At 37.8% G+C, this 27,253-nt stretch overlaps 1 protein-coding gene across 2 annotated transcripts in view; it reads left to right on the forward strand.

Moving 5' to 3' along the window:
- RELN (reelin) overlaps positions 1 to 27,253 on the forward strand; it is a 484,957-nt gene that overhangs the window by 43,674 nt on the left and 414,030 nt on the right. For both annotated transcript variants that reach the window (XM_081147442.1, XM_081147441.1), the window contains exon 2: positions 26,254 to 26,364. In XM_081147442.1, coding sequence (XP_081003568.1) covers positions 26,254 to 26,364 — 111 coding nt within the window. The remainder of the gene's footprint in view (positions 1 to 26,253; positions 26,365 to 27,253) is intronic.

Here is a 27,253-nt window from a genome sequence, read left to right on the forward strand (position 1 = left end):
ATTCTGTCTAGGAGCAGGTAAGGTAAACCAAACTCATTGACATTTTGAGGTACCTTTTATGTCTCTAGACTATGGGAGTCCTGTCAGTGAAGCTCCCTCTCCTGCTGCTGCCAGCCATCCTTACCCCAAAGCCAGTGAATAAGTGCTGCCACCACCACTGGTGGAATATCAGGACTACACGTGTGCTGCCAGTAAGCATGATTGCCTAGCAACAGGAGGAGGGGCTGATGTCTGTCAGCATGTGGACACAATATAGTCTAGCTCCAGGGGCTTGATGGACCCAGTGATTACATGAACTCTTCATGTCACCTTTGGAAGTTTTGGTTCTGAGGCTGGGAAGCTGGACCGTTTTTCGAACTGAATTTAGAAGAGAAAGGGGACTATAGGATATGATCATCTGGCTACAAAGATAAGTATTGAAAAACAGAATTTGGGTTTCTGGCAATGACTTAGCTATGAGACTAATGGGCTTCTGGCACAGGATAAAGCATATCTCATGAAGAAAAATAAGGTGTTTGGCAGGCACATGATTCTCACTGAACTTGAGAAGTGAGAGACAAATGCCTCCATAAATCTGAAGGAAAAAAAAAGAGTTTTCCAAGGATACCAGGTATGAAGTAGAAAGAACCACAGTAGAAAAGGTACAGAGTGAATATGAAATTTTAATACAGGATAACAATTTATTTCCTAGTTGTTATTGAGATTTTGAAGTGTCCTGTAAGGAAGATCCCTTTGTAGTCACCAGCTGCCCTGGAAGGGGTTGGGGAAAATTCCACAGTGTCGGAGTATGGATTAATAAATAGGTATTTCCCTGGCCAGTGTGGTTCAGTTGGTTGGTGTCATTCTGTGTACTAAAAGCTTAAGGGTTCTATCCCCCATCAGGATTCATACAGGAGGTAGCCGGTAGATGTTTCTTTCTCACATCAATGTTTCTCTCTCTCCCTCTCCTTTCCTCTCTCTCTAAAAAAATCAATAAAAACATATTAAAATAAATAAATAGGCATTATCGGGAAAATTAAAGGACAAAGGGCCACAAATGGAAGATTGTGCTGTGTCTCATCATCCCAGGGAGAGGTGGGCAGGGACCAGGGTAGAGCAACACCCTTGGTATAGGTCTGTGTCCCTGCCCCCATGGTTCTCCCTTTTTAGAGAGCAAGTGAAAAAAGCAGTCCTGTTAGTAGGGGAAAAATCAGACTACTTGGGACCAGGCTATCAGAAACTAAAGTTGTGTTTCTGCCCAGCTTCTGGAAACCTTGGAGCCCATGGAGCTTTGCAGCTCTCAATGGAGGAGGAAGCCACTCATTCTATGGGACGCTGAGCTTGGGTGCAGCCTCTCCTACTGAAAGAAGGAGGACCCATCTCCAGCTAGTTCCCATGCCACTTGGATTTTTAGACAATTCCACTCATGCCCCACAGGTAGAGTAAAATGCCTGGTTGGAATATAGCATAGTATGGGTATGTTTTGCAAATTTTACCAAACATTCAAAGAAGAAATAGCACCTGTTCTTCTCAAACCATTTCAAAAATTTCAAGAGGAGGGAAGACTTCCAAGCTCTTTTTATGTGCCACCTTATTTCTAATTTCAAAACCAGATAAAGACACTACAAAGAAAGAAAATGGTAGGCCAATATCTCTAATGAACATATATGCAAAATTCCTCAAAAAAAAATTAGCAAACCAGATCCAGAAATACATTAAAAAGATGTATGATCAAATGACCTTTATTCCAAGGATTCAGGTTGATACAATATCAGCAAATCAATAAAGATGATACACGACACGAACAAAATGGAGGATAGAACCACATGGTCATATCAATAGATGCAGAAAAAGCATTTGATAAAATCCAGCACCCACTTATGATAAACACTCTCAGCAAAGTGGGAATAGAGGGAACATACCTCAACATAATAATGACCATGTATGACAAACCCACAGCCAACATCATAATCACTGGGCAAGAACTAAAAGCATTTTCCTTAAGGTCAGGAACAAGACAGGAATGTTCATTTTCACCACTCTTATTCAGCATAGTATTGGAAGTTCCCACCACAACAATCAGATAAGAAGAAAAACTAAAGGCATCCAGTTTGAGAAGGAAGAACTAAAACTTGTTATTTGCAGATGATATGATACTGTATATAGAGAATCCTAAGGATTCCACTGAAAAACTACTAGAACTAATACATGGATTCAGTTAAGTAGCAGTATACAAAATAAATATTCAGAAATCAGTTGCATTTTTATATGCCAATAATGAACTATCACAAAGAAACTAAGAAGATAATCCCATTTACAACTGCAACAAAAAGGTACCTAGGGATAAATTTAACCAAGGAGTAAAAGAAAATTATGTTATTGAAGATAAAAACTGAGGAAGATACAAATAAATGGAAGCATATACCATGGTCATGGATAGGAAAGAACATTAATAAAATGTCCATACTACTCAAAGCAATCTATAGGTTTAACACAATTCCTATTAAAATACCAATGGCATATTTCATAGAACTAGAACAAATATTCCACAAATTTATATGCAACCCCAGAAGACCCCAGTTAACCTCAGCAATCTTTAAAAAGAAGAACAGAGTTGGAAGTATCATGCTACCTGATATCAAACTATACTACAAGACCATAATAAAAACAGCATGGTATTGACATAAAAACAGGCATATATATTAATGAAACAGAATAGAGAGCCTTTATGGTCAATTAATACTTGACAAGGGGGGCAAGAACATAAAATGGGATAAAGACAGTCTATTCAATAAATGGTGTTGGGAAAATTAGATACAAGCAAAAAAAAAAAAAAATGAAACTAGACCACCTTCTCACACCATAGACAAGAAAAAACTCAAAATGGATTTGAGACTTAAATGTAAGTCTAGAAACCACAAAAATCCTAGAACAAAACATAGGCAGTAAAATCTTAAACATTTCTCAGAGCAATATTTTTTCTGATATATCTCTTTGGGTAAGGGAAATAAAATAAAAAATAAACAAGTGGGACTTCATCAAATTAAAAAGCTTTTGTGCAACAAAGGAAGCCATCAACAGAATGAAAAGACAACACCAGAATGAGAGTACATATTCACCAATGATACCTCTGATAAAGGGTTAATATCCAACATTTATAACAAATTTATGAAACTCAACAAGAAAACAATTCAATTAAAAAATGGGCAAAGGACCTGAATAGACACTTCTCCAAAGAGGACATACAGACATGTGGAAAGATGCTCAACATCACTAATCATCAGAGAAATGCAAATTAAAACAATAATGAGATACCACCTCACACCTGTCAGAATGGCTATTATCAGTAAATCAATAAACAAGTGTTGGTGAGGATGTGGAGGGAAGGAAACCGCCATGCACTGTTGGTGGGAATGGACATTGGTGCAACCACTGCGGAAAGCAGTATGGAATTACCTCAAAAAATTAAAAATGGAACTGCCTTTTGACCCAGTGATCCCACTTCTGGGAATATATTCGAAGAAACTCAAAACACTAATTCAGAAGAATATATGCACCCCTATTTTCATTGCAGTGTTATTTCCAATAACCAAGATTTGGAATCAGCTTAAGTGCGCATGAGTAGATGAGTGCATAAAAAAGCTATTGTATGTTATACAATGGATTTCTACTTGGCCATAAAAAAGAAGTCTTACCTTTTGCTACAGCATGGGTGGACCTGGAGAGTATTATGCTAAGTGAAATAAACCAGTCAGAGAAAGACAAATACCATATGATTTCACTTATATGTGGAATCTAATGAACAAAATTGAGTAACAAACAAAATATAAACAGATTCATAGACTGACAACTGTCAGGGTGGGATCCTGTGTAAAAAAGGTAAAGGGATTAAGCAAAGCAAAAATACAACAACAAAAACCACAGACAAAGAGGGTGGTGGGAGATAGAAAAGGGTAAATGGGGGATAAATGGTGATGGAAGGAGACTTGACTTTGGGTGGTGAACGCACGATGCAATATGCAGATCATGTATTATAGAATTGTATACTTGAAACCAGTATTGTTTTATTCACCATTGTCACTGAAACAAATGCAATATAAATTTTGAGAAATTTAAAAAATGGTATTTTTTTTTCAGAGATACTGCAACAGATACTTTAGTATCCTCCTATATCCAATCAGCTCACAAGTGTCGTTAAGTTTTCAGGAATTTTTGAGCCAGTGTTAAACACAACGATTAGTAAAAATTAAATTATGTAAAATATCCAATAAATAATTATTTCAAAAACAAAAATTCAAAACTCATCACTTCCTAATTGTTTTATTACCTCTTACTATTGTTTGTCTCTTGTATCTCTATGGTGAAATGGTGTGCCGCTGTGCTTGTCTTCCCAATTCAGTGTTCAGTGAGGTTGCAGCTGATACCTTGAAATCAGCCGTGGTGGGAGTTTGTAATATTTGTATAATAAAATATCAGGGCCTTTTGTCACAGAGATCCAGCTGTTACACATTTAGCTGCACACCATTGCCCATGTCCTTGAATGTTGCCATTTCACTGTGCTCTAGCATGCTTTTAACTGCAATATCTGCATCTCTGAGCCAGAGGCCTTTTTCTGGAAGGTCACTCAGTTCCTGCCCACATGCACAGGAGCAGCCCTCACCAGTAAATGATGGAAATCAGTGTATAAATACCTCTAGTTCCTTTCACCTTCAAGGAGAATAACTTCCAGTTGCCCACTGCAATAGCTTATTTCATATGCACTTTCTATTGGCTGCCTTCCCTTCCCCATATCGCTTCTTTCACTTCTGTGCTGGTGTTCCCTCTGCTTGCCTCAGCGTCCACTTCTGAGAGCTGTGCAAAAGGGAGGAGAGTAGTGCTGTTTGGAAGGTAGAAGCATATTGGAGAACTTTTGGGTAGGATCAAGGGAGGAGGCAGAAATTTGATATTCTGTGAGAATCAACAATGAACTGTCCAGCCAGATGGCAGACCTGGATGATGATTTTATCATAGCTGACAAACAGCAAGATAGAGTAGTCATAAGGGACCTCAACTGTGTTCATCTAATTCTAATTCTAATTCTAATTCTAATTCTAATTCTAATTCTAATAATAATTCTAATAATAATTCTAATTCTAATAATTCTAATTCTAATTATACTAAAAGCAGAGCATATCTACTTTAAAAACACTTGTTATTAATCTACTAGGGACTGTGCTTAGAGCTGTGGGGATGTGATGAATGAGACATTGCCACTAGTTTCAAGGTGCTTATAACCTACCAAGGGATATCAAATGTATACACATGAATATTTCACTCTCTCTCTAGGGAGGGAGCATGAAGGCTTGAATCAAGGGGGAGTGTGATGTTATGATTTATAGTGACAAATATATATTTGGTCTTTTCCCCCATTTCTAGCATAGAGTTCCTAAAACCCTTAGAATTTCTTAAGTGATGAGGTCTTATTTTAATGAGGTCATTTTTGGAAAGCACCTAAGGATGGAGGCTGCTTGCCAGAGGAGCCAGCCATGTAATTAGAGGGTTAGAACTTTCAGTCCCACTCCCTAATCTCAGGGAGGTGAGAGGGGCTTGAGATTGAGTTCAATCACCAATGGCCAAGGATTTACTCAATCACATTTATGTAATGAGCCTCCATAAAAACCCAAAGGACAGGATTCAGACCTTTCAGGTTGGTCAACACTTGGAGATTCAGAGAGAATGGTGTTCAAAGAGACCATAGAAGCTGTACACCCCTTCCCACACATCTCACCCTATGCATCTTTTCCATCTGGCTGTGGATTCATACCTTTAACATTCTCTGTAATAAATTGATACTCTAGTAAGTAAATTGTTTCCCTGAGTTCTGTGAGCTGCTCTAACAAATTAATCAAACCTGAAGAGGGGGTTATGGAACCTCAGATATTTAGTGCTCGGATGTGTGCTTCTGTTAGAGAAGCACAAATGGCAACCTGGACTTGTGATTACCATCTGAAGTGGGTGGTGGCCTTGTGGGTCTTGTGGGTCAGAGCCCTTACCCTGTGGAATCTGATGTTAACTCCAGGTAGATATGTCAGATTTGAATTTAACTGTAGGACACCTAGTTGGTATGGTGTTGGAGAAGTGCATGGTGGTGTGAGAAAATCCTCCCACACATTGGAATTACTATCAGAATTATAGGGAGTATCCTGAAGGAGGTGACATCTAGATGAGGCCTTGAGGAACTGGAGAGGTTTCAACAAGGAGACACAGAGAGGAAAGGAATTCTGAGTGGAGAGAATGGTGAGAACAAAGGCCCCAAATTGGGAAAGCAGTCCTTGTAGTCACATTCTTGGAAATACAGAAGTGTACAAGAGCATGGAAGCATATGGAAAGGAAACGTGGAAAGGCAGATTAGAGGCAGGTTGTGGAGGCCTGGATGGAATTCTGGGGAATCTTGGCAAGCCTCCTAATATAATAAATGCTCAGAATACAGAGAAACTATGTAAGTGGTCTGATTCTCTGGACAGAGGCTCCAAAGGGGGAATTTTATAAGACCCAAGAGGGACAGAGGGGTCTCTAAATAGTAAATTTTAATTTAAATTGTAACTTTACATGAGGAATAAAAGGGAGAGAGCTCTGATCAGCTTCAGTTACAAAAGGCATTTTTAAAAGGCAGAAAGAGAGACACACACAACCAAGAAGTATAACCTGAAGAATGCTTTTGAGAAGTTCAAGCCGGCAATGAACTGACCTTGGAGAAAAGTGATGTGTGCTAGGAAGGCATTGATGGTGTTATGGGCTGAATTATGTCTGCCTCCAAATTCCTATGTTGAAGCCCTAATTCCCAGTGCTTCAGAATGAGACTGTATTTGGAGTTAAGGACTTTAAAGAGGTAATTAACTGAAAATGAGATATTTTGGTTGGACCTTGATCCAATATGACTGGATTGTTATAAGAAGAGGAAATTTGGGCATAGACCTGTGTGCCTAGAGGAGGACACCATGACAAAGTGACCATTGGCAAGCCAAGGAGAGGGGCCAAACCTGTTGACACTTTGATCTTGAACTTCTAGTCCCCAGAACTGTGAGAAAATAAATTTCTGTTGTTTAACCCATCTAGTCTATGGTACTTTGTTATATCAGTCCTAGCAAACTAATATACTTGGCATGAGGTAAGCTATGATTAGGGCCGTCAGCTTGGGGCAGGTGATAGAACTGATTGTCATTGCCCAGCCGATGTGCTTCAGTGGTTGAACATCGACCTATGAACCAGGAGGTCATGGTCAGAGCACATGCCTAGGTTGTGGGCTCTATCCTCAGTGGGGGGGGGGGGGGGCTTGCAGGAGGCAGCCCATCAATAACTCTTATCATTAATGTTTCTATCTCTCTCTCCCTCTCCTTTCCTCTCTCGGAAATCAATTAAAAATACATATATAAAATTTTTTTAAAAAAAGAATTGATTGTTGTTTTTCCCAGATCCATATTTTTTACTTCTACTTGCTGACATTTATTTGTAACACCCAAAATCAATACTTGTAGCATCTTTACAGTCATTCACAGATGTTTTCAGAACTGCGAAAAATTCAAGTTCCCAGATGTACATTTTCCCAGCTAAGGTTGAATGCTCTGCCATCTTATTTCAGCCCCCATAGTGTAAACAGGTCCCCTTTTCAGTCTATTTAGTGCCACATCTTTTGCATTTTTGTTGGTAATTTTCTGTTTAAAATGGGCCCCAAGTGATAGTGGTAAAGTGCTGAAAGCTATGATGTACCTTATAGATAAAATGTGTTATATAAGCTTTGTTAGACATGAGTTATAGTACTGTTGCCCTTAAGTGTTAATGAATCAATAATATATATTAAATAAGGTAGTCTTTAAACAGAAACACATAAAACAAGGTTATGTAATGATGTGTTGATAAAAATGTGATGAGAGGCTCAAAGGAACCTTACCCCATATATCCCTTCAGAGCAAGGTTCTGTTTTCACTAATGCAGTGTTCATGGAGGCTTTATAGAACATAATACCGCATACACATAAGGGGAATTGACTGTATGATGTTGGAGGGTGGTGGTAAAGTCTCTCCATCTAAATTCTGTTTTTACCTTCTCCACCGAGAAGGTTTATTCCAGATGAAAAATGTAGAACACAAGTACCTTTTGAGAAGGGTTGATGCTCAAGGAAGATAAAGAGGTAGTGAGATGACCTCTACAGGGAAATGAGCTCAGTTCTCCTGCCATGATAATGAAAAATGTACAAGTGGTGACAAAGTCACCATTTCTTTGTTTCATGGATAACAGAAGTAGTACAACTGTTTTTTAAATTTTGTTTTTCAATTACAGTTGACATGCAATATTTTATGTTTCAGTTGTACAACACAGTGATTAGACATGTATAGAACTTATGAAGTGATCACCCCGATAAGTACAACTACTGATGGTGAAGGTTTCAGCAACCACAGGCCACTTAACTTGATGTTGGTTCATTAGTAAATTCTAGAAATTCTGATAACCTACCAGCAATCAGAAGAGAAAGGGGTGCCCCATAGCATTCAGAAAGTGTTCCCCACAAGATATGCTAACTTAACCTAGCACCTTATCTCCACTTTTTTTGTGTGTGTTGAATTCATAGCCAATGTAACATTAAGTAAATGTTCTTTAAAGGTATACCTGCCAAATTCAGGAAATGGCTTCTTTTCTTTGTTATTAATTCATAGTCAGGACATACAGTGGCCTCCACTTGCCAAAAAAATGACCACAGACTCTGAAATTGCTCTTTAGTACTCACCCGGAATCCACTGCAACCTTGGCTGCTCATCCTCATTCTGGATTTATTTTAGTCTTCCTCAGTCAGAGAAAATTCCCTGGCACACATGAGGTCTCCAAAGAACAGGTGTCCCATTATATTCTCATCTTGTTAAACATCATTTGCACTAGGAGGAAATTGCAGTATAATAAAAGACAGTGGCTTTTAACTATAGTGGAATTCTTAACATAGTTTCAATTCAATTATAATTTTTAGGCCCATGGATAGCCTTCATTGGAAATTCTGTTTCCCATTAGGTGTCAACCTGGAGCTTTTCATATTACTGTAATTGGTCTATTCCAGGACCACCTACACAAAATTTACCTGGGATTAACATTAAACATGTTAATTCCTGGGCTTTATCCCAGCCCTACAGAATTAGAATCCCTAGGGGAGAAGGGCTGGGGGAGGGGGAGATGTAGGAATCTGAATTTTAATCTTTGGGAGAATTTAGTGTGGCTAATGGGTCTACCAAATAGTTGTTACTTGACTAAAAAGTAATGATTTTATATACCAGGTTAGCAATTGTAGAATATGAGTCGATCTGTGTTGAATAGATATTGGAATTGATATTTTAAATTCTGATTGGAATTCTATCTTAGATAAGCATTTCTGTTTATAAATACTTGTAAACGAGATGTACACATTTATAAAAATCTAGCTATATACAAGTTTGTCTTTCTTCCAGCTCTAGTTTTCTATGGCAAGTGTCTACTTAAGAATTTAGATCAATTTTCTCAAAAAAATCAGCAAATTGAAAACAAATATGTGCTAAGACTAGGTTAAGATTTACTTAGAAATCCTGTACCAGAAAATAAGGAATACCACAGATGCAAAGCATATTTAGTCCTTTGGAAACTCCTGTCATTTAAACAGTTTTAAATAATCAGTTGATTTTTTCTTATATTCCTAAGCCTCAAGACATTTCCTGGTAATTATTCATAGCTGGAGGGTTTTTTTGTTTTTTTTTTTTGTATTTTCTCTTTATCCTTGGAAAAGTTGTCTTATAGTTGTATTGAAAATGCAAATTTTCACTAAAATTTTCACTATAAGAGATTTTGTTATTTTAAGAAGGATTTTAAGATGCGTACTAAATGTCATATTGTAAAATATAAAGTGTGACATTTTCCATTTTACACATAGGAGAACTATTATATGTAATTACAATTTTTAAAAAAAATTACCTTTATTGTTGAAAGTATTACAGATGTCCCCCTTTTTCCCCCCATTGATCCCCTCCAACCCGCATCCACCCCACTCCCAGGCCTTCCCCATACCACTGTCTGTGCCCATGGGTTATGCTTATAAACATATAAGTTTTTTGATTAATCCCCATCCACTCCCCCACCCCCACCTTCCCTCTGAGATCCCGCAGTCTGTTCCATGCTTCTGTGCCTCTGGATCTATTTTGTTCATCAGTTTATTTTCTTTATTGCATTCTACATATGAGTGAGATCATGTGGTACTTGTTTTTCTCTGACTGGCTTATTTCGTTAAGCATAATACTCTCCAGTTCCCTCTATGCTATTCCAAAGGATAAGAGATCCTTCTTTTTTACAGCTGCGTAGTATTCCATGGTGTAAATGTACCACCGCTTTTTTATCCACTCATCTATTGATGTGCACTTGAGAAGAATGTATATTCTGTAGCTTTTGAGTGGAATGTTCTGTAAATGTAAATGAAATTCATCTGACCTACTTGTATTATTTAGGGTCACTGTTTTCTTGTTGATTTTTTGTCTGGAAAACCTATCCAGTGATGTCAGTGGGGTGTTAAAGTCCCCTAGTATGATTGTCTTGCTGTTGATCTCTCCCTTAAAGTCCTTAGAAGTTTTTTAATAAATTTAGTTGTGCCTATATTGGGTGCATATATGATTATCAGGGTTATATCTTCTTGTTGGGTCAATCCCTTTAGTATTATGTAGTGACCTTCCTTGTCTCTCTTTATGGTCTTCTTTTTGAAGTCTATTTTGTCCGATATGAGTATTGCTACCCCAGCTTTTTTTCATTTCCATTTGCATGGAAAAATTTTTTTCCATCCCTTCACTCTCATTCTGTGTGAGTCTTTTGTTTTGAGGTTGGTCTCTTGTAGACAGCATATATTTGGGTCATGTTTTCTTATCCATTCAACCACCCTACATCTTTTTATTGGAGAGTTTAATCCATTTACATTTAAGGTTATTATTGATAGGTACTTATCGATTGTCATTTTATTTCTTATGCCTATGTTTCTCTTTCTCTCTGTTTCAATTTCTTATTACAGCAGTCCCTTTAACATTTCTTGCAATGCTGGTTTGGTGGTGATAAACTCCTTTAGTCTTTTTTTTGTCTAGGAAGCTCTTTATTTCACCATCTTTTTTTTTTTTTTTAATATATCTTTATTGATTTCAGAGAGAGGAAAGGAGAGAGAGAGACAGAGAGAGATAGAAACATCAATGAGGAGAGAGTCATTGATAGAGCCCACAACCCTGACATGTACCCTGACCAGGAATCGAACCCTGATCGTCTGGATCCTAGGTCAATGCTCAACCGCTGAGCCACGCCCGGCCGGGCTCACCATCTATTTTGAATGATAGTCTTGCTGGAGAGAGTAGTCTTGGTTTCAGATCCTTGTTTTGCGTTACCGTGGATACTTCATGCCATTCCCTTCTGACCTGTAGAGTTTCTCATGAAAAGTCAGCTGAGAGCCTTATGGAAGCTCCTTTGTAGGCAACAGATTGCTTTTCTCTAGCTGACTTTAGATCCTCTCTTTGTCTTGAATTCTTGGCATTTTAATGATGATGATGTGTCTGGGTGTGGGCCTCTTTGGGTTCTTCTTGCTTGGGACTCTCTGTGTCTCCTGAACTTGTGTGACTTTTTCCTTGACCAGGTTAGGGAAGTTTTCTGCCATTATTTCTTCAAACAGGTTCTCTAACCGTCGCTTACTTTTGACCTCTTTTGGTACTCCTATGATGTGAATATTGTTGTTTCATGTTGTCCCACAGCTCCCTTAAACTGTCCTCCTGTTTTTTAATTGTTTTTTCTTTTTGGATCTCTGAATGAGTGATTTTTTTTCTACCCTGTTTTCTAATTCACTGATCTGATCCTCAGCTTCCTCTAATCTGCTGTTTATTCCTTCCAATGTATTCTTTATTTCTGCTATGTCATTCTTAATTTCCTTCATAGTTTCTATATCTTTTTTCATGCTGTTGAGCATGCTTACAATCAATATTCTGAACTCTATATCTGATAGATTGCTTATCTCCATTTTGTTTAGCTCTTTTTCTGGAGACTTGTTCTTTCATTTGGGGCTTGTTTTTTGTCTCCCATTTTGGCTGCCTGTTTGGGTTTGTTTCTATATATTAGGTAGATCTTCTGGGACTCTCAATCTTTTTGGATAGTCTCTGATGCAGGTTAATGTCAAATGCAGTTTGTGACTGGCCTTGAGTACCCTTTTGGAGCTATCAACAACCCTCTGCTTGAGGTCTCCTCTGCTGGGGTTGGGTGCGGTTGGACAGGACCAAGATGCACACCAAAGTCTGCTTTTCCAAGGCCCAGGTCCAGAAGCAGATCAGGCAGAGACTCAAAGCACTCTGAGGACTGCCTCTGGCTTCAGGCTTATTGATCTTTGTTAATCAGCCTCAAGCTATAGAAGCTCCACAGGGTGAGGCAGCTGATTATTATCAGTCCCTTAAGGAGCCCTAGGCTGTAGAAACTCCTCTGGGTAGGGCAATTGCTTCCCACCCCCATCCCACCCCTGGCCAAAGCAACAAAATATCTGCCTGAGAAAGATGTCCTCTGCAGTATGGGGGGAATCACTCAGCACAGGAATCCAGAGGGGTCCCCTCTGAGCTCTATCTCCAGAGCCCACAACACTAGATTCTCCTCACACAGCTCCAGTCCAGTCTGCCCTCCTTCTGCTGAAGCCCAAAGTGAGTGGTGCACATGAAACTTTGTGCATTGGCTCTTTAAGAGGATGCCTGCATTTCCAGCCATCTCTCCCTGGCAGACTGAAACCCAGCTGCTTTTCACAGTCAGATGTTATGTGGGCACCTTTCTCAGTTCTGGTGGTCTTGGCTGGGAAGCCCATGTCATTTGCGCTAAGGAGTGATGGGGAATGGAGAGGGAAGGGCAGATCCAGAGATATTTTTGAAGTGGTAAAATGGATAGAGGTTAAAGGAGGGAGAGGGTTATTGACAACACTCAGCCTTCTAGTAAGGACAAAGGACTGAATGGGCAATTAGGTTGGGGATCTATACAAGTTTCCAATTTCAAGTCCTTAAGACCACTTTGTAGGCATTAAGGGATCATTCAGCTGGTTCAATTTTGTCCTGCTATCCTTTCCTCCATAAAGCCTTAGTTATGCATCACCTTGTACCCTCAAACTGGCTAGGAAGCAAGACCTAGCTCCCCAAGTTCTCTTTTTCCTTGCTGTTCTTAGGAGGGAATTTAAACAGTATTTCTCTTTAAGGAATGTGCTGCTAATCACTTTTAAAAAAACAACAAGCGAGTTTTTGTTGTTTGTTTTTAATTTTAGAAAACTACAAAGTTCTAAAGATTGTTGTTTCTGGTAGATATTTCTTGATTTCATCTTCAGTTGCAGTTTATTATTCAGGATGTTTTTTCTGTATTTTAGTTTTAATTTCAATTTGGTCCCGGGAGAGTGTCAGTGTAGCTTCCACTCAGTCTGCCGCCACCGTTAAGCCTATAATTACAATTTGATGTTAAACAAATGAACTGTGCATTTATTTCTTTTTTATATAATTTATCAAATATGCTATCAATGTAAATGTCATTTAAGTTATATTCTTATTTAGTCATTATTCTTATATGAACATTTTGGAAAAGAATTTAGTTGTAGAGCAGCTACCTGTGCCCGTTCCTGAGAGTTTCTCTGTTGCATCATTTTCTTGACATTATTTTGTGAATTTCAGTGTTAGCAATTTTGGGTTTTAAGAATTGGATTTTGAAATATGGAACAAGGATTCTTCTAAAAAGGAACAGGAACACTTATTCAAATGTTATTTTTATGAACATACAGGTGGTTCAAATTATTTCACCAGTATCAAGTAGTAGCACTTTATAAATATTTGTTTAATGAATGCCTAAGTTGAGCAAGATATACATACACATACACACAAACATGTCTGATCATAAAATAAATGAGAATTTTATATTTGGCCTATATATGTTAGCTATAGGGTTTTATCGTTTAATCGTATGTATGCCATATGTGTAATTTACTCAGTATGTATTTAGACCCATCCTTTGATTTTTAACACAGTTGCTTGTAATTATATAAGTATATTGAAATGAACATACAGCAGTGTCAAATAAGAATACTATGAAAAAAAGTCTTTTTTTAAAAATAGTTTTATTTTTAAAGCTACATGCAGTTTAACTATTTCTATTAGGAGTTCTATCAATTATTAATGCTGATTTAGTCAGTTTACAAATACAACGGAGATATATCTGTCACATAACATGTATGACATACACATGAATACCAGTAATGTAATCCTTGGTAAGTTCTTGAACAAGTACACAGTTTTTGCAAATATGAAGATATTTTGAAAATTTATAATGGTCTATTATCAAACCAAACAAAACTACAACCAAAAGCAAATATTTATGTTTGAACTTGGCAGCACTATTAGGAGTCACCTGTGATTGTTACATGAGTTCAAATTGTCTTTAGTTACCCTCAGTCAAAACCACATTTTGGAGCAATCTGGAAGTACTTCTTGTTACAAAGAAATAAATCCAAGAAAGTGTAATAAAAACAAAATAACCACAGGTGTTTTTTTTATTGTATAAAGGCTTTAAACACGTGATTATAATGGAAAAAAAATTACACAAGTATTTTTTCTCTAGGCATCTGTGCATTTGATTGTAACATATTTACTGGTATATGGGCTTATGATAATTACTGGGCTTATTTTTCTCAGCCTAGAAAAGCTTAATTAATATCCATGTGTCAAGGAAAAGAAAACTCTTAGAAGTTCTTTGAGAAGGTTGGGGGTAATAAATCTCTCCAAATGCTTTCTTTTAAGGCTAATCTTTGCTTAAATTTTTAAAAGTTATGATGAGTTATAGACAAGCTAGTTTTTCCTTTAAAAAAGCAAGAATAAAAGGATAAAAATTGCTGAAAACCTGAACACCATATTCCTATTCATATCACTTTAATAATTTATTGAGTGCAGGGCCAACAATATGAAATTTTCATGTATGAGCATCATTCAGCCTTATATAAAAGTAACATGTGAAAAATAAGGTCAGAGATTAGTCACAAATACCAGTGACTCTTGGCTACAGTTCTCTAAATAATAATAATAAAGTGTCATTCATCAAGAAAAACATATTTTTGGTTCTAGAAACTTAAACAATTCATCATTATTGTAGGAAATATTTTTTAAAAATTCAGAATTAGATTATGAAAGCCAAAAGTGGGTGAAAAAAATTATTACTTTTTTAACAGCGATTGGGACTAGAATTAGGGTAGAGCATTGTAAAATTATATTTTTCTTCTTTGGTTTCAAGATCAGTAGTTAAGGAATCTGTGTTTAGCATAGATTGGACAGTCAAGAGTAGTGCTCGGGGTCTCATCTCAGGTGCTTATTCTGACATAGATCTTCAAACCTCGGAAAAGGATTTCACCTGAATAAAATAGGTGAGATTTTACCCCAAAGATTAGTGTGTTTAGAAATGCTAAGTCTGTGTGTGTGTGTGAAAGAGAGAGAGAGAGAAAGAGAGAGAGGGAGAGAGACCTAGGGAATAAAGAAGAAAGGCAATGTAGAGAGATGAAACAGGAAGATTTACTTTACACTCACCACTGTCATTTAAACTTACTTCCAAAGGGCTTAATTTTAAAATAAAACAGATTTGACTGCACCCGTTTTATCTCCTAAGAAGAATTTAAAGGAGGAAAAAATCTTAGTGGCTCTCCCTTTACTACTGGTGGTGCGGGAAGATAAGACTTAGAGACCTCGTGTGGTTCATCTGAATCTCTGAGCCTGTAATAAATATATCCTAATAGGCTTCCACAGAGATGCTGGATCCTGGTTCCAGCCAGCAAAGGCCATTTGTATAGACCCTAGAAAATGTTTTAATGCATCGTTAAATTTTGCATATATGATGGACTTTCTGTACCTGTCACAACTCCAAGATAATGCTCAGCCTTTCCTCCCCTTTCAGTGGAAACAAACAGGAGGGTGTTTGCAGGGCACTGTCCCTGCAGTGCCCCTGCGTCCCACTTTTGGAGGTGGACTGATCCAGGGCTCTTTTGACATTATTTTCACCTTCAGGTTAGTCCATCATCGCACTGCACTTAGTCTTCCCTGGAGGTTATTCTTTCTGTCTTCTTCGCCCTTCAAGGAACAGTACAAATCCATATAAAGTGAAAAAGAAAGTAATATTAACAATAATAAAGGGCTGTGATGATCCATGCAGCAGGCATCAGGTTAAACGCATTCCACAGAGCAGCCTGCTGGGCATACTCCCAGGAAGCTACCCCCAGGTACCTGGGACTTGGAAGTACCACTGCTTCCAAAAGAAGGCCAAGCTCCTGCGACCCTCTCAGGGCTTCCGGGAGAGGGAGGCTGCTGTATTTAATGCAGGCCGCGCGTGGCTTCCATTTCTTGGAGCCACCTTTTACATGCCCTTTAAGGCAAGGTACTTTCAGCTTTCTCATGGGCAAAAAGTATAATAGTACTCATTTCAGAGGGATATTGAAAGTATTACAAAAGTTAATTCTTACAAAAGACACGAGTACTTTTTAGGTATGATTCCTATGATTGTTGTGGAGGTGTCTATTAAATCTGAGGGTGAAGGGTGCTTACAGATGATCTGGTCAGCCATCAGGAAAGACTCAGGGAAGCAGGAAAGGGTGAGTGTTGTTCATTTAGCACTCAGTCCTCTAGAGATGGCAGGAGGCTATGCCAGGAGAGCAGCCCTGTCCTTCCTCCTCATGCCCCTTTGGGTAGTTGTGAGAATACATAGGTAAGGCATAGGTGATCTCTCTCTACTCACAAATGGCTAACCGGAGTCCATTCACTCCTGGCCTGATTTTTAAGGCTCTCTGTGATTCACTACTGTAGATTCATGCCCTCCCTCAGTGAATCTTGACCTCCAGTCATTTCTTTTACATATTTACTTGGATTTTTTTATTGGTGGTTGTTGGTTTGAGAGTATTATCATTGAAATGCCTGGTTTAATATTTGAAATCCACATAAAACTATGTCATAATGGAATTAATGTATTTAATGAGAAGTAGTTCAGGAGTCATGTTCTTATAGAGATTTTGAATGTAAATTGTAATGTGTTTTTGATGGTTTCTATTTGGTACACAGAACTAGTAGTAGCACTTTAAAGAAGAATCAGTAGTTGAACACACCATGAAATTTTGCAACAAATAAACTCAGTTTATTTTATTTTCAGAGTAATATGTTTGTTCCTCAGGCAATTTAATCTGTTCTGTATTCAAAAGGCAAATGAGTTTCTGTTCATAAGGCAAAATGTGGCATTTTAAAAAATATTGACAATATTAGTTCTGCTGGTGTTTTTCATTTTCCAAATATATAAAACTAGGCAATGGAAACCACAATCGGTGCATCATTACTAATACTTAATTTCAACATTTTTGCAATTTGCTGTCCTCTGATGTTTGCCATCTTGAAAAAGATGGAAACATCATTTCATATATTATATGTTTCTTTTCTGCGTATATTAAAGATCTTTTCTATAAAGTAGTAATGGAATACGCTTGAAGTGATCAGAATTTAATGGACCATAGAGCATTTTCAGGCCAGAAGCTTTAGGATGAAATGCAAACAGCATTAAATGCCTAAATTTATTTTCTCCCAGACTTTCATCTTACAGTGATTTTCTGCAAGAATGGTATTAGGCTCTTGTTGGGAACAGTTAATAGAAGCTATGGTAGATAATAACTGACTCTGTAATTAGTCATTTCAAGACAGAGGGACTCTCTGAGCCCCTGATAAGAGTTGAATTGTGTCGCTACATCATGTTTCCATTCTGCTGTCACAGCCCAGCAATTCGTATTCATAGACCCCAGCGCTAAGCTCACTGCCAGTTTAACGCAGATGTGGGAGAGAGATCTACAGCCTCCGCAGCCTTCTGATCCCTTTTTATTTTTTATTGGAGGAAGTGGCAGAGTAACTTCAGAGTGAGGATAAAGGTAAAGGTGTCTTAGTGACAAAATTATTGGAAGATTAATTTGCTATGTACTAGAATATGTATGTATATTCATCCATAAAGTATATATATGCAAAATAAACACTATTATGATTAAATGTAAAGTTCAACCAAAATTTTCTCTGACATTTCTGATTTTTGAGTACTATAATTTTTATTCTTTGAAATTAATTTTTATTTCTTGTTTCAGGAGAAACCTCCATTTTCGTATATCTCTATGAATAGCACTAGCTCTTTTTTTGTGTGTGTGGAAGAGATGTTAGATTTCACAGTTTTAGTTACATTGGATACACCGTATTCTCAGTTATTTTTACTTTATTTTTAAGTTATTTTATGTTGTAACAATGTTTTTGTATGGTTGAATTCAACAAACATTGAGCTCCCCCCATAAGCCAGCTCTGCAGAGCTTGGGTGTGATCCAGTGTTCCTGGTTCCTGAAAGCCATGGGATCACTGAGGAGGTGGAGGTCACCTCCTGAGAGAGATGACATTTGAGCCTGTAACTGAAGAATGGGATGGATTTTAACAAAAGGAAACAGGGGAAGTCATTTTGGGTGAGGGTGCTTTTTAAAGAAAGGCAAGGAGCCTGGCAGGGTGTGGCTCAGCAGTTGAGCATCAGCCTAGGATCCAGGAGACTGGGGTTTGATTCCTGGTCAGGGCACATGCCTGGGTTGAAGGCTCGATCCCCAGTGCAAGGAGTGCAGGAGGCAGCTGATCAGTGACAACTCTCTCACCATTGTTGTTTCTCTCTCTCTCTCTCCCTCTCATTTCCTCTCTCTGAAATCAAAGATATATTAAAAAAAGAAAAGAAAAAAGAAAAGAAAAGAAAAGAAAAGAAAAGAAAAGAAAAGAAAAGAAAAGAAAAGAAAAGAAAAAAAAGCAAGGCAAGGAGACAGGGAATCAAAGATGTTCTAGTTCAAAGGGTGCTTTCAGGTGAAATTTGATTGGAGTGATTAGTTCTGGCCACAACACAAAAAGCCACAACCTGAAGGTCTTTGAAACTGCACTGAAACAGGATTTAATCTGTGCATGATAGGAAGCTAGAGATATTTGTTGAACAAGGGAATGATGTAATCTGATCAGACACATTTGCTTTTTGATTATAGGTAATAATATACATGCTTTATTTCTGTGCTGGCAAGTTCAAAATTCTACTTGCAATCCAAATACTGATACTGTTTTTTTCTCTATAATTAAAATAACTGGTTTTTTTAAAATAACATTTTGATACAAAGATAGAATAGATATAAAATGTGACTCTAAGAAAAATATTTCCTGGGGAAGAATTTTATAAATGTATCATAAAAATTTGTAAAACCATGGAAAGAAGTAGATCATATGGTAGACTGAATAGTTTAGGTAGGTGTTAACCTATTTAAAGTCATTAAATTATTATTTGATGACTTTACATAAACCTATGGTGTCTGAAATGGGTAACTAACTGGTGGATCCTGTCCCATGTGGTGATACATTTTAATTTGTATAAAATATCTAGAATTGCTAAAATGTCAGGTAGAGTTTATAAACATTTTGCTAATAGGGAACAAGTTCTAAATCTCTTTTTGCCTTTCTCATTAATAAAGCCCAAATTACATTGCTAACATAGTTCTTGGCTCACAGAAACTTTATCTATATATATATACATAGCTTAGTTCTTAAAGTCTGAATGTATTATGTACTTTCTGGGGCATTTTATTATTTGGGCTAGTTTGCTTGTACTGAGTGTGTTTATAATAAGTGTATTTATGATAAATTTCTTTTTTCCCCCCTCAGCTTTTAATTTGAAATTTTTCTGAAATGAAAGGTAAAAGACCAGATAACTCCCTGAACACCCAGCACCTAGATTCAGCAGTTATTCATGTTTTATAATAAATTTATCTGAAAGTGAATTGGCACTTGGTAAATATTATTTGTTCCCCATCTTAACATTAGTTAGTGCATTTGGCTGATAATCTTGAAAAGAGAATGGTTTGCCTATTAACTGGCCTAGTTAGGTATCGGTTAGACACAAGTAGTCATAACAGCTATTTATCTTAAAGGTAGTCTAAATATAAAAATTTTATGCAATTTTTCCTTATCCTGTGCACCCAAATTTATATCTTTTAACCACAACTTTTATTTATGCAAAGGTAGTTTCATAAAATATTTTTAAAGGAAACATTTTAAAATGACATTTGCTTTGGAACATTTTAAATTCTGCAGTTTGGGACTATAAATTCTGAATCAGAGTATCAAAAACTTACAAAAATATCTGTAGTGGGAATTAGGACTGTGTATTTTACATTCTGCAAGTGAGTATATCTATACACACATGCATATAGAATCGTATGATTCATGTATAGTTTATTTAAAATACTAGACACAGATATCTCTGTCTTTAGTTAATCAGCCTCATCAAAGGGCCAAGTAGTATGGTAACCATGAAAGTTGTAAGTTTTCCTCCTAGTTCATATACATATTTAAAATAATTGTACATTCAGAAATGTGAGTTTCAAATTTTTTTTATCATGAACCATATTAGTACTGTGTATAGTAAACCGTTCCTTTAATTTATCTTTAGCCACTCTTCTGCTTTCAAGAAGATTTTTCCAACTGCCTGGGTGGCAGAAGTTTGTGGATGTAAGTGATGAGCTGAGACTAGAGACACTAAAATAGTGCTTGAAGGGTGAGTCCCAGTGGAATTAGAGGGGAAAAAGTCAGGTCAGGGCACAGAGGAAGGGAAGAGCCAGTGCATGTTAGGGGTCAGGTGAAGCTTGATGGAAGGAATGAGGAAGATACGATAAGGTAAGGGGAGAGGCCCCAAATGAAAACTGGAACTGGCAGGAGCTGATGATGCCGAATTACACAGTAAGGACAGCCAGCCAGAGCAGCCTTAAAGCCTGAAGCAATTGTTTCTGTGGGGCTTTTTTTTTTTTTTTTTTTTTTTTTTTAGGAAACCCGTATAAACTAGAGGCCACAAGTAGAGCTAAGTGGAAACATTTGTTGAAAGGGGAAAGAGAAGGGCAGAGAGAAGGGTGCTCCTGACAGTTTCAAAGTCAAAGTGTCCTTTGCATAAAATTTTCAGCATCTTGCTTGGATTGCTCATGTACTCACTACTAGTGCTCCAGTCAATAAAATGTGGGCTTCAGATATCATGAAGTTTCCTACAAACTAGCAGGGAATCCAAATGATGTCAGGTGTTTTTGAAACACAGAAACTGACCCATCCTCTTTTTGAGTAAAAGGAAACCTGGCGATCAGAAAGTTATGTCTTGTATCCCATATGAGTCTGGGCAACATTTCCTGTTTCTTAAAAAAGTCCAGTTCACATATGGATTATGTGTTACATCTCTATAAAGGCGGAAAAGGAATGCTGGTTGCACAGTGTCAAGAGAGTAGCAGATTACAAATGCAAATGTAATTTTTTCCCTTAAAAAGTACTTTGAATTCTCAACTCTAGCCAGTAGAGAAATAGATTATAATCAATTAGTTTCTAGCAGGGAAACTTTTCTTTGGGTGGTTTGTGTAAGCATACAGCGTGTGAGAATGTACATAGACTTAAGTTGGTCTGCTGTTTTTACAGATGTCTTTGGCTGTCTCTTTGCCCTCTGCATTAATTTGTCTTGCATTCTGGAAAACATTTTAAATATATAAATAGCCAACTTTCCTCTGTCTTCTTTTCTTTCCATGTGGCTTTTCCAAGTGGGATTCATCTGACATAAAGTCTAGAATTCACAACATACTTTTCCTCTGGAAATTAGTTGTAGATAAGACAAACTTGTACCAGTTTTGTATGAATGAGTTATTCCTTAATAAATATTTTAATACATATTTATTGAACACTCAAAATTGTCGGGAATTGTTCCAAACACTTAAAATACATGCCTTGATGGAGTTTACATCCTGCAGAATGAGACTGACAATAAACATAAAAACAAAATCCATTGCAAGTAAATCAGTATAATGTGTTAAACGTAATAACTACTTACAGAATAAAACGAGGAAGTAGAACCAAATACAGAACATTGGGACTGTGGAAACTGTGGGCCCAGGGGGGCAAGGAGGCATTTGCAATTTTAAATAATATGGTTAAGGCAGGTTTGAGCTAAGTCTTGAAAGAGGCGAGGGAATTGACCAGCAAGGTATCTGGAGGAAGAGAGTCCAAGGCAGAGGAAAGGACTACTGCAATGATTTGGCATATCTGAGCAACACCACAGAGGCTAGTGTGGCTGGAGTGGAGTGAGCAAGGAGGAGAGTGGGAGATGAGAAAAGAGAAGGAATGGAGGCAGATCACATAGGACCTTGTCAGCCAGTGTAAAGACTGACTTAGAGTATTAGAAACTTGTAAGCAGAGGAGGGACATGATCTGACACATGTTTTAGAAGAATTCTTCTGACTCTTATACTGAGAATAGACTGTAGAGAGAGGAGGGCAGAACCAGAAAGACCAGATTAATGCAATAATCCATGGGAAAGATGTTGGTAGCTCAGAACAGGGTGTAAGTGGTGAGATTCTGGTTATGATCTAAAGGCAGAGCCAACAGGATTAACTGGTAGACTAGATTCAGGGTATGGGAAAAGGTGATTCCAGAGTTGTCAGGTTTTCAGCCTGAGCAGCAGAAAAAATGGTGCCTCCATCAACTGCATGCATTGGGGAAGGCCACAGCCGAAGTAGGTTTGAGCGATGGGGTGGGTGCTCAGTTTTGGTTATGTTGATGTTGATGTTTCTTTGGACATCCAAGTGGAGATGTCGAGGAGCACGTTGATATATGTCTGGGGTATATATAAAGATATACATAAAGAGATCTGGACTGGGGATTGAAATTTGAGAGTAGGCAGCTTACAGATAGTATTTAAAGCAAAGAGACTCTAAGGTTAATAAATGTTTTTCTTATTAATTACATTTTTTTCTAAGCCAGACAGTGTTTAGAAATTATTTTTCACATATTTAAGCTCACTTAGCCATGAGGTTACCAAATAATATCACTGCTAGGAATACAACTAAGCAGAGAGAGAACTTGCCCAATCTGACATAGCAAGTTGATAATATTGGGAATAAAATCTGATCTTCTTATTCCTGAGATGTTTTCACTAGACCTTGGTGCTTCAGCACCCAAGGATCTATGTGAAATGCACTGATCTGAAGCAGAATGGTGAGGTGCGGAGAAGGTCAGAATTTGCTTCATCCTTTGGGTCTGGAGATGTACTGGGTGGCAGATAAAGGGGAGGTCTGGCATGGGATTAATAGCCTGGATGGACATCTAAGGAGCACAGCAGACCCTAGTTGTGCTCAGTACCCACATGAGTTACAAGCCATGCAGGCAGCTTCCTAGGTGCACATCTCTTCCTGGTGAAACATCACTAGATATGTATAAGCTATCAATAAATTGAATTTATCAGTTGTCATGGTAGGCATTGCAGGGTTTTGTTTTGCTGTGAGAAGAGTAGCTGTTTGAGACCAGAATTGAATAATTCTCAGGAAAGGCTGAGAGCTGCACACATGCTGCTGCTTTTTCTCAGCCCTTTCTCCAAGAGTGTTCAGCCTCTGTTTTAAACTGACACTGAGAAGACGGGCAGATGAGTTAATAACAACCTGGGGGACTCCACTTGTCTCAGGCCTGCTGAAGTCACGGCTCAGATTTGAGGTGGACTGTGGTCAGAAATGAAGCAGTGGGTGGAAGGGTAGATGGAGAATCCTAGGAGGCAGCAGGACTCAGGTGTGGGCAGTCCAGGGATTGGTTATGTGCAGGCATCCGGCGAGGCATATGCCAGGATAAAAGGATTCCTGTTCTCAGGAAGGGAAGAGAAAGGCAGGGCTTCAAAGTCTGAGAGAGGGCAGGGAAAGGGAGCTAACTTTTATTAGTGTGTACATAAATACATTGATAGAGAGATGAAGGATATATTTCTTTTAATTTTTACAACAAATCTGTATTACCATTCCCTTCTGTAAATGAAGGATCTGAGACTTGCCCCAACGTCACACATTGATCAGAGGTAGAGAGATGTAAGGCTCAAATTTAGGTTTACCTCACTCCCAAACTCACAAAACCCTTACACTTTTCAGAATTTTTGAGCTAGAAACCAGAGTAGAAGCATAAAGAAATGGAGCAGAGTGCACAGGGGCTGTGTTTGTGCGTTAGCACAGGACAGCTGCTATCTTACTGGACTAGGGTGGAGTGGGTAGAGAGGGAGTGGGTTAAAACAGGGTCCCACGAGTCCATAGTAAGAAACTGCAGGTGATTTGCTGTGAAGGATAAACTGAGACACAACATTAGAGTCCAGAGGTCAATATAGTCAATTTAATAGGAAGTATCTTAATCCTAACCCCCTTAGGTGGGGCACAGAAGCAGTTTAAGCTCTTTTTACCTAAGTCAAGATGAACTCGCTGAACCAAAGGATGGAGGCATCAGTAGAACCAATTATGGAAATCTGCAATAAACAAATCGGAGGACTGATGATTAGAATGTGATTCTGTAGATGAAGAGAGACTCAGATTAAGTGGTTTTGCTCAAGAACAGGGAGCAGCAGCAGAGAGCCCAGTGTGCAGATTCATCTCCCCCCCCCTTCTTTTTAGCAGTCACCAACTTTATTTTTTATTTTTTAAAAATTTATCTTTATTGTTAAAAGTATTACAGAAGTACCCCTTTCCCTCCCATTAATCGCCACCCCCTGCTCCCACCCCGTCCCTATGCCTTCCCTTGAACTATTGTCTGCCCATGGACTCTGCATGTATGCATGTAAATTCATTGGTTAATCTCTTTCTTCCTTGCCCCCTTCCCTCTGAAATACGCCAGTCTGTTGCAGATTCATCTCTTACCCAGCCTAGGGCTTTATCTGTCATGGTTTGGGGGTCACCTCCTGGCTGCCCTTGGTCCTCTTTGTCTCTAATAACAGTGATGTGGACTCCTGTAGCTTTCACTTTCCTTTTCTTCAAATATTCCTCGTGTATGTAGGTGATCTGTGAAAGATTATTAAACAACGGTTTGGCCACAGCCACCTTGCCACTTTGAGATTGGGGGGTAAGGGGTAGAAAATGGGAGAGAAGCCAGGTTAAACAGATTAAAAAATTTTTAGATGGTTATCAGATGGTCTGGACAGGTTCTTAAGTGTTTTGTGCCACAAACTCCTCATTTGTATCCTGGTAATAACAATAGTATCCCCTTTATAGAGATGCTTTAATAATGAAAGGAGATAATACATGTTAACTACTTAGCTCAGTGCCCAGCTGAGTGGTTTACAGTAGTTTACACGCCAGCACTCAAAGTAGTAGCTATTATTAAAGATGTGAAGGTGATTTACTCCAAAATCCAATACCATTTTGGAGATGGCATGACGTCAGGCTATTCTAATGATATATGTGTCTTGTTTTATGCTTTATAATATGGCTGTTTCAGACCAGTCAGCTCTACTCACTAGATATTTTGGAATTTAATTTAAACATTCTCATCAAAGTTAATGTGACTCTTCTCCTTACTGCCACCAAGCATGATGATAGCCTTGCACTGTGTACTACCGGAATAACATTACCTTCTCCCAGCTGCCTCCTACAAATGGCATCGTCTTGATCTTATAAATCCAATGCAGGAGAAAATATTATGTCAAGGAGGAAATTATGATCAATTTTTAGGGTGGTGAGCAAACTAACATTTTAAAAAACTAAACATGAGCCTCATATAGATACATTTAATTTGAACCTTTTCTTCCCAGGAACATCCTGGTTTTCTGGTTATGAAACCATTTGGAGTCATCTTATAGACTTTGGTCTAAAACTTAAAGCATGCAGCAGTCTTCCTCTCTTGTTCTCACAGGAAAAGGACTGACTGTCTTCATGCAAATTAGTCTGCTTTTGTCAAAAACTTCAGGGACTCATCTATGAAATGTAGATTCACAATAAGTGCATCTTACTATTCTTCTTTCAGCTGATGTAAGATTGTTTCCCACAGTATGGAATACTTTAAAAATAAAGTGTTTCATCACATTGCCAAAACTCCAGCCATGCCTTTGACTGCCTTCAGGGGTGGTGGCGGAGGTGGAAAAACTAGCTATTCAATACTCCATTGTTTTCATATGATTTTTCACATAGCTAGGGAAAGTGCAAATGAATGTGGAAAGATAGGACTAATGTACTAAATTTAGGACTAGCAATTATAGACACTGGACTTCTGAGCTTCTTTTTGCTCTTCTGTAATACATGTAAAGAAAATACTAACTAGCAATACTATCAGATTAATATGAGTAAAAATTTTGACAATGTTTAACACTTCAGAAATGTAACTCATTATTCTGCCTATTAATTGAGTTTTCTTTTCTTTTTCCCTTGTATTTCAGTAACAATTTCAACAAGCACCTTTTTTGATGGCTTACTGGTGACAGGACTCTACACATCTACAAGTGTTCAGGCTTCACAGAGCATTGGAGGTTCCAATGCTTTTGGATTTGGTAAGCTATCCTGCCATAAAATATCAATAATTGTCAATATTTTATACAGTTATATGTCTTATTTTAGAAATATCTGTTTTAAAATATTAGGCATTTATTATTTCAAAGAAAATAATCTGAAGTGATTTTTGTATGTTTGTTTTTGGAGTGGGGTGACTTGAAATAAGTCATGTAAATGTGCAGGCAACCATGAGCTTGGTATGACCATCTAGATCCCTCCCTCCATCCTCTGCTACTATTATACTTGGTCCCATAGGTTCATGTAAAGTTCTCCCTTCTGTCATTTAGGTTGCTAGAATTGGAATTCACTCTGATGCCCTTGCAATTATTCAGTATCCTATTTTTATAAACAGTTTTTAAAATCCTGGAGTAGGTGAAAAGTGTCATGTTAAGTTTGGCAAGTAAGTATTCAGTATGGCATGTGGAAGATAGTAATAACTGTTTAAATGATTGAATTCTATGAGTATTCATAAAAGAATGTGATTTAATATTTAAGGCACTTATATGGAGTCTTTGTCCTTAAAGTAGAGGCCTGGCAGGTTACTTATGTGGAGAGGAAGAAGGCTACATGATGGTCACTGATTTTTCAAATTGGAAATCCCTACTTTACCCATAATGCAGTAAACATGTCGAGCTGAAATTAAGTAGAACCTTTTAAGCATCAAAAATGCAAACTTGATATATCAGTTTGTGTAAGATATGAAATCACTGATCTTACTCTAAAATTGGAAAACTGCACAGGACTTCCTCCACTGATGTGAGAAGAAAGAATTGCATTATCAAAGGTGGCCAGTGTCTAGAGCTTTATTTTATCTGGGGTATTTATTAAAATATTTGACTACTTTCGATATATGAAAGAGTACCTTCTCTGTGCCCAGTCCTAGCAGTA

The sequence above is a fragment of the Miniopterus schreibersii genome (assembly GCF_964146895.1).
Source record: "Miniopterus schreibersii genome assembly, chromosome: 9".
In the NCBI taxonomy this organism is placed as follows: domain Eukaryota; kingdom Metazoa; phylum Chordata; class Mammalia; order Chiroptera; family Miniopteridae; genus Miniopterus; species Miniopterus schreibersii.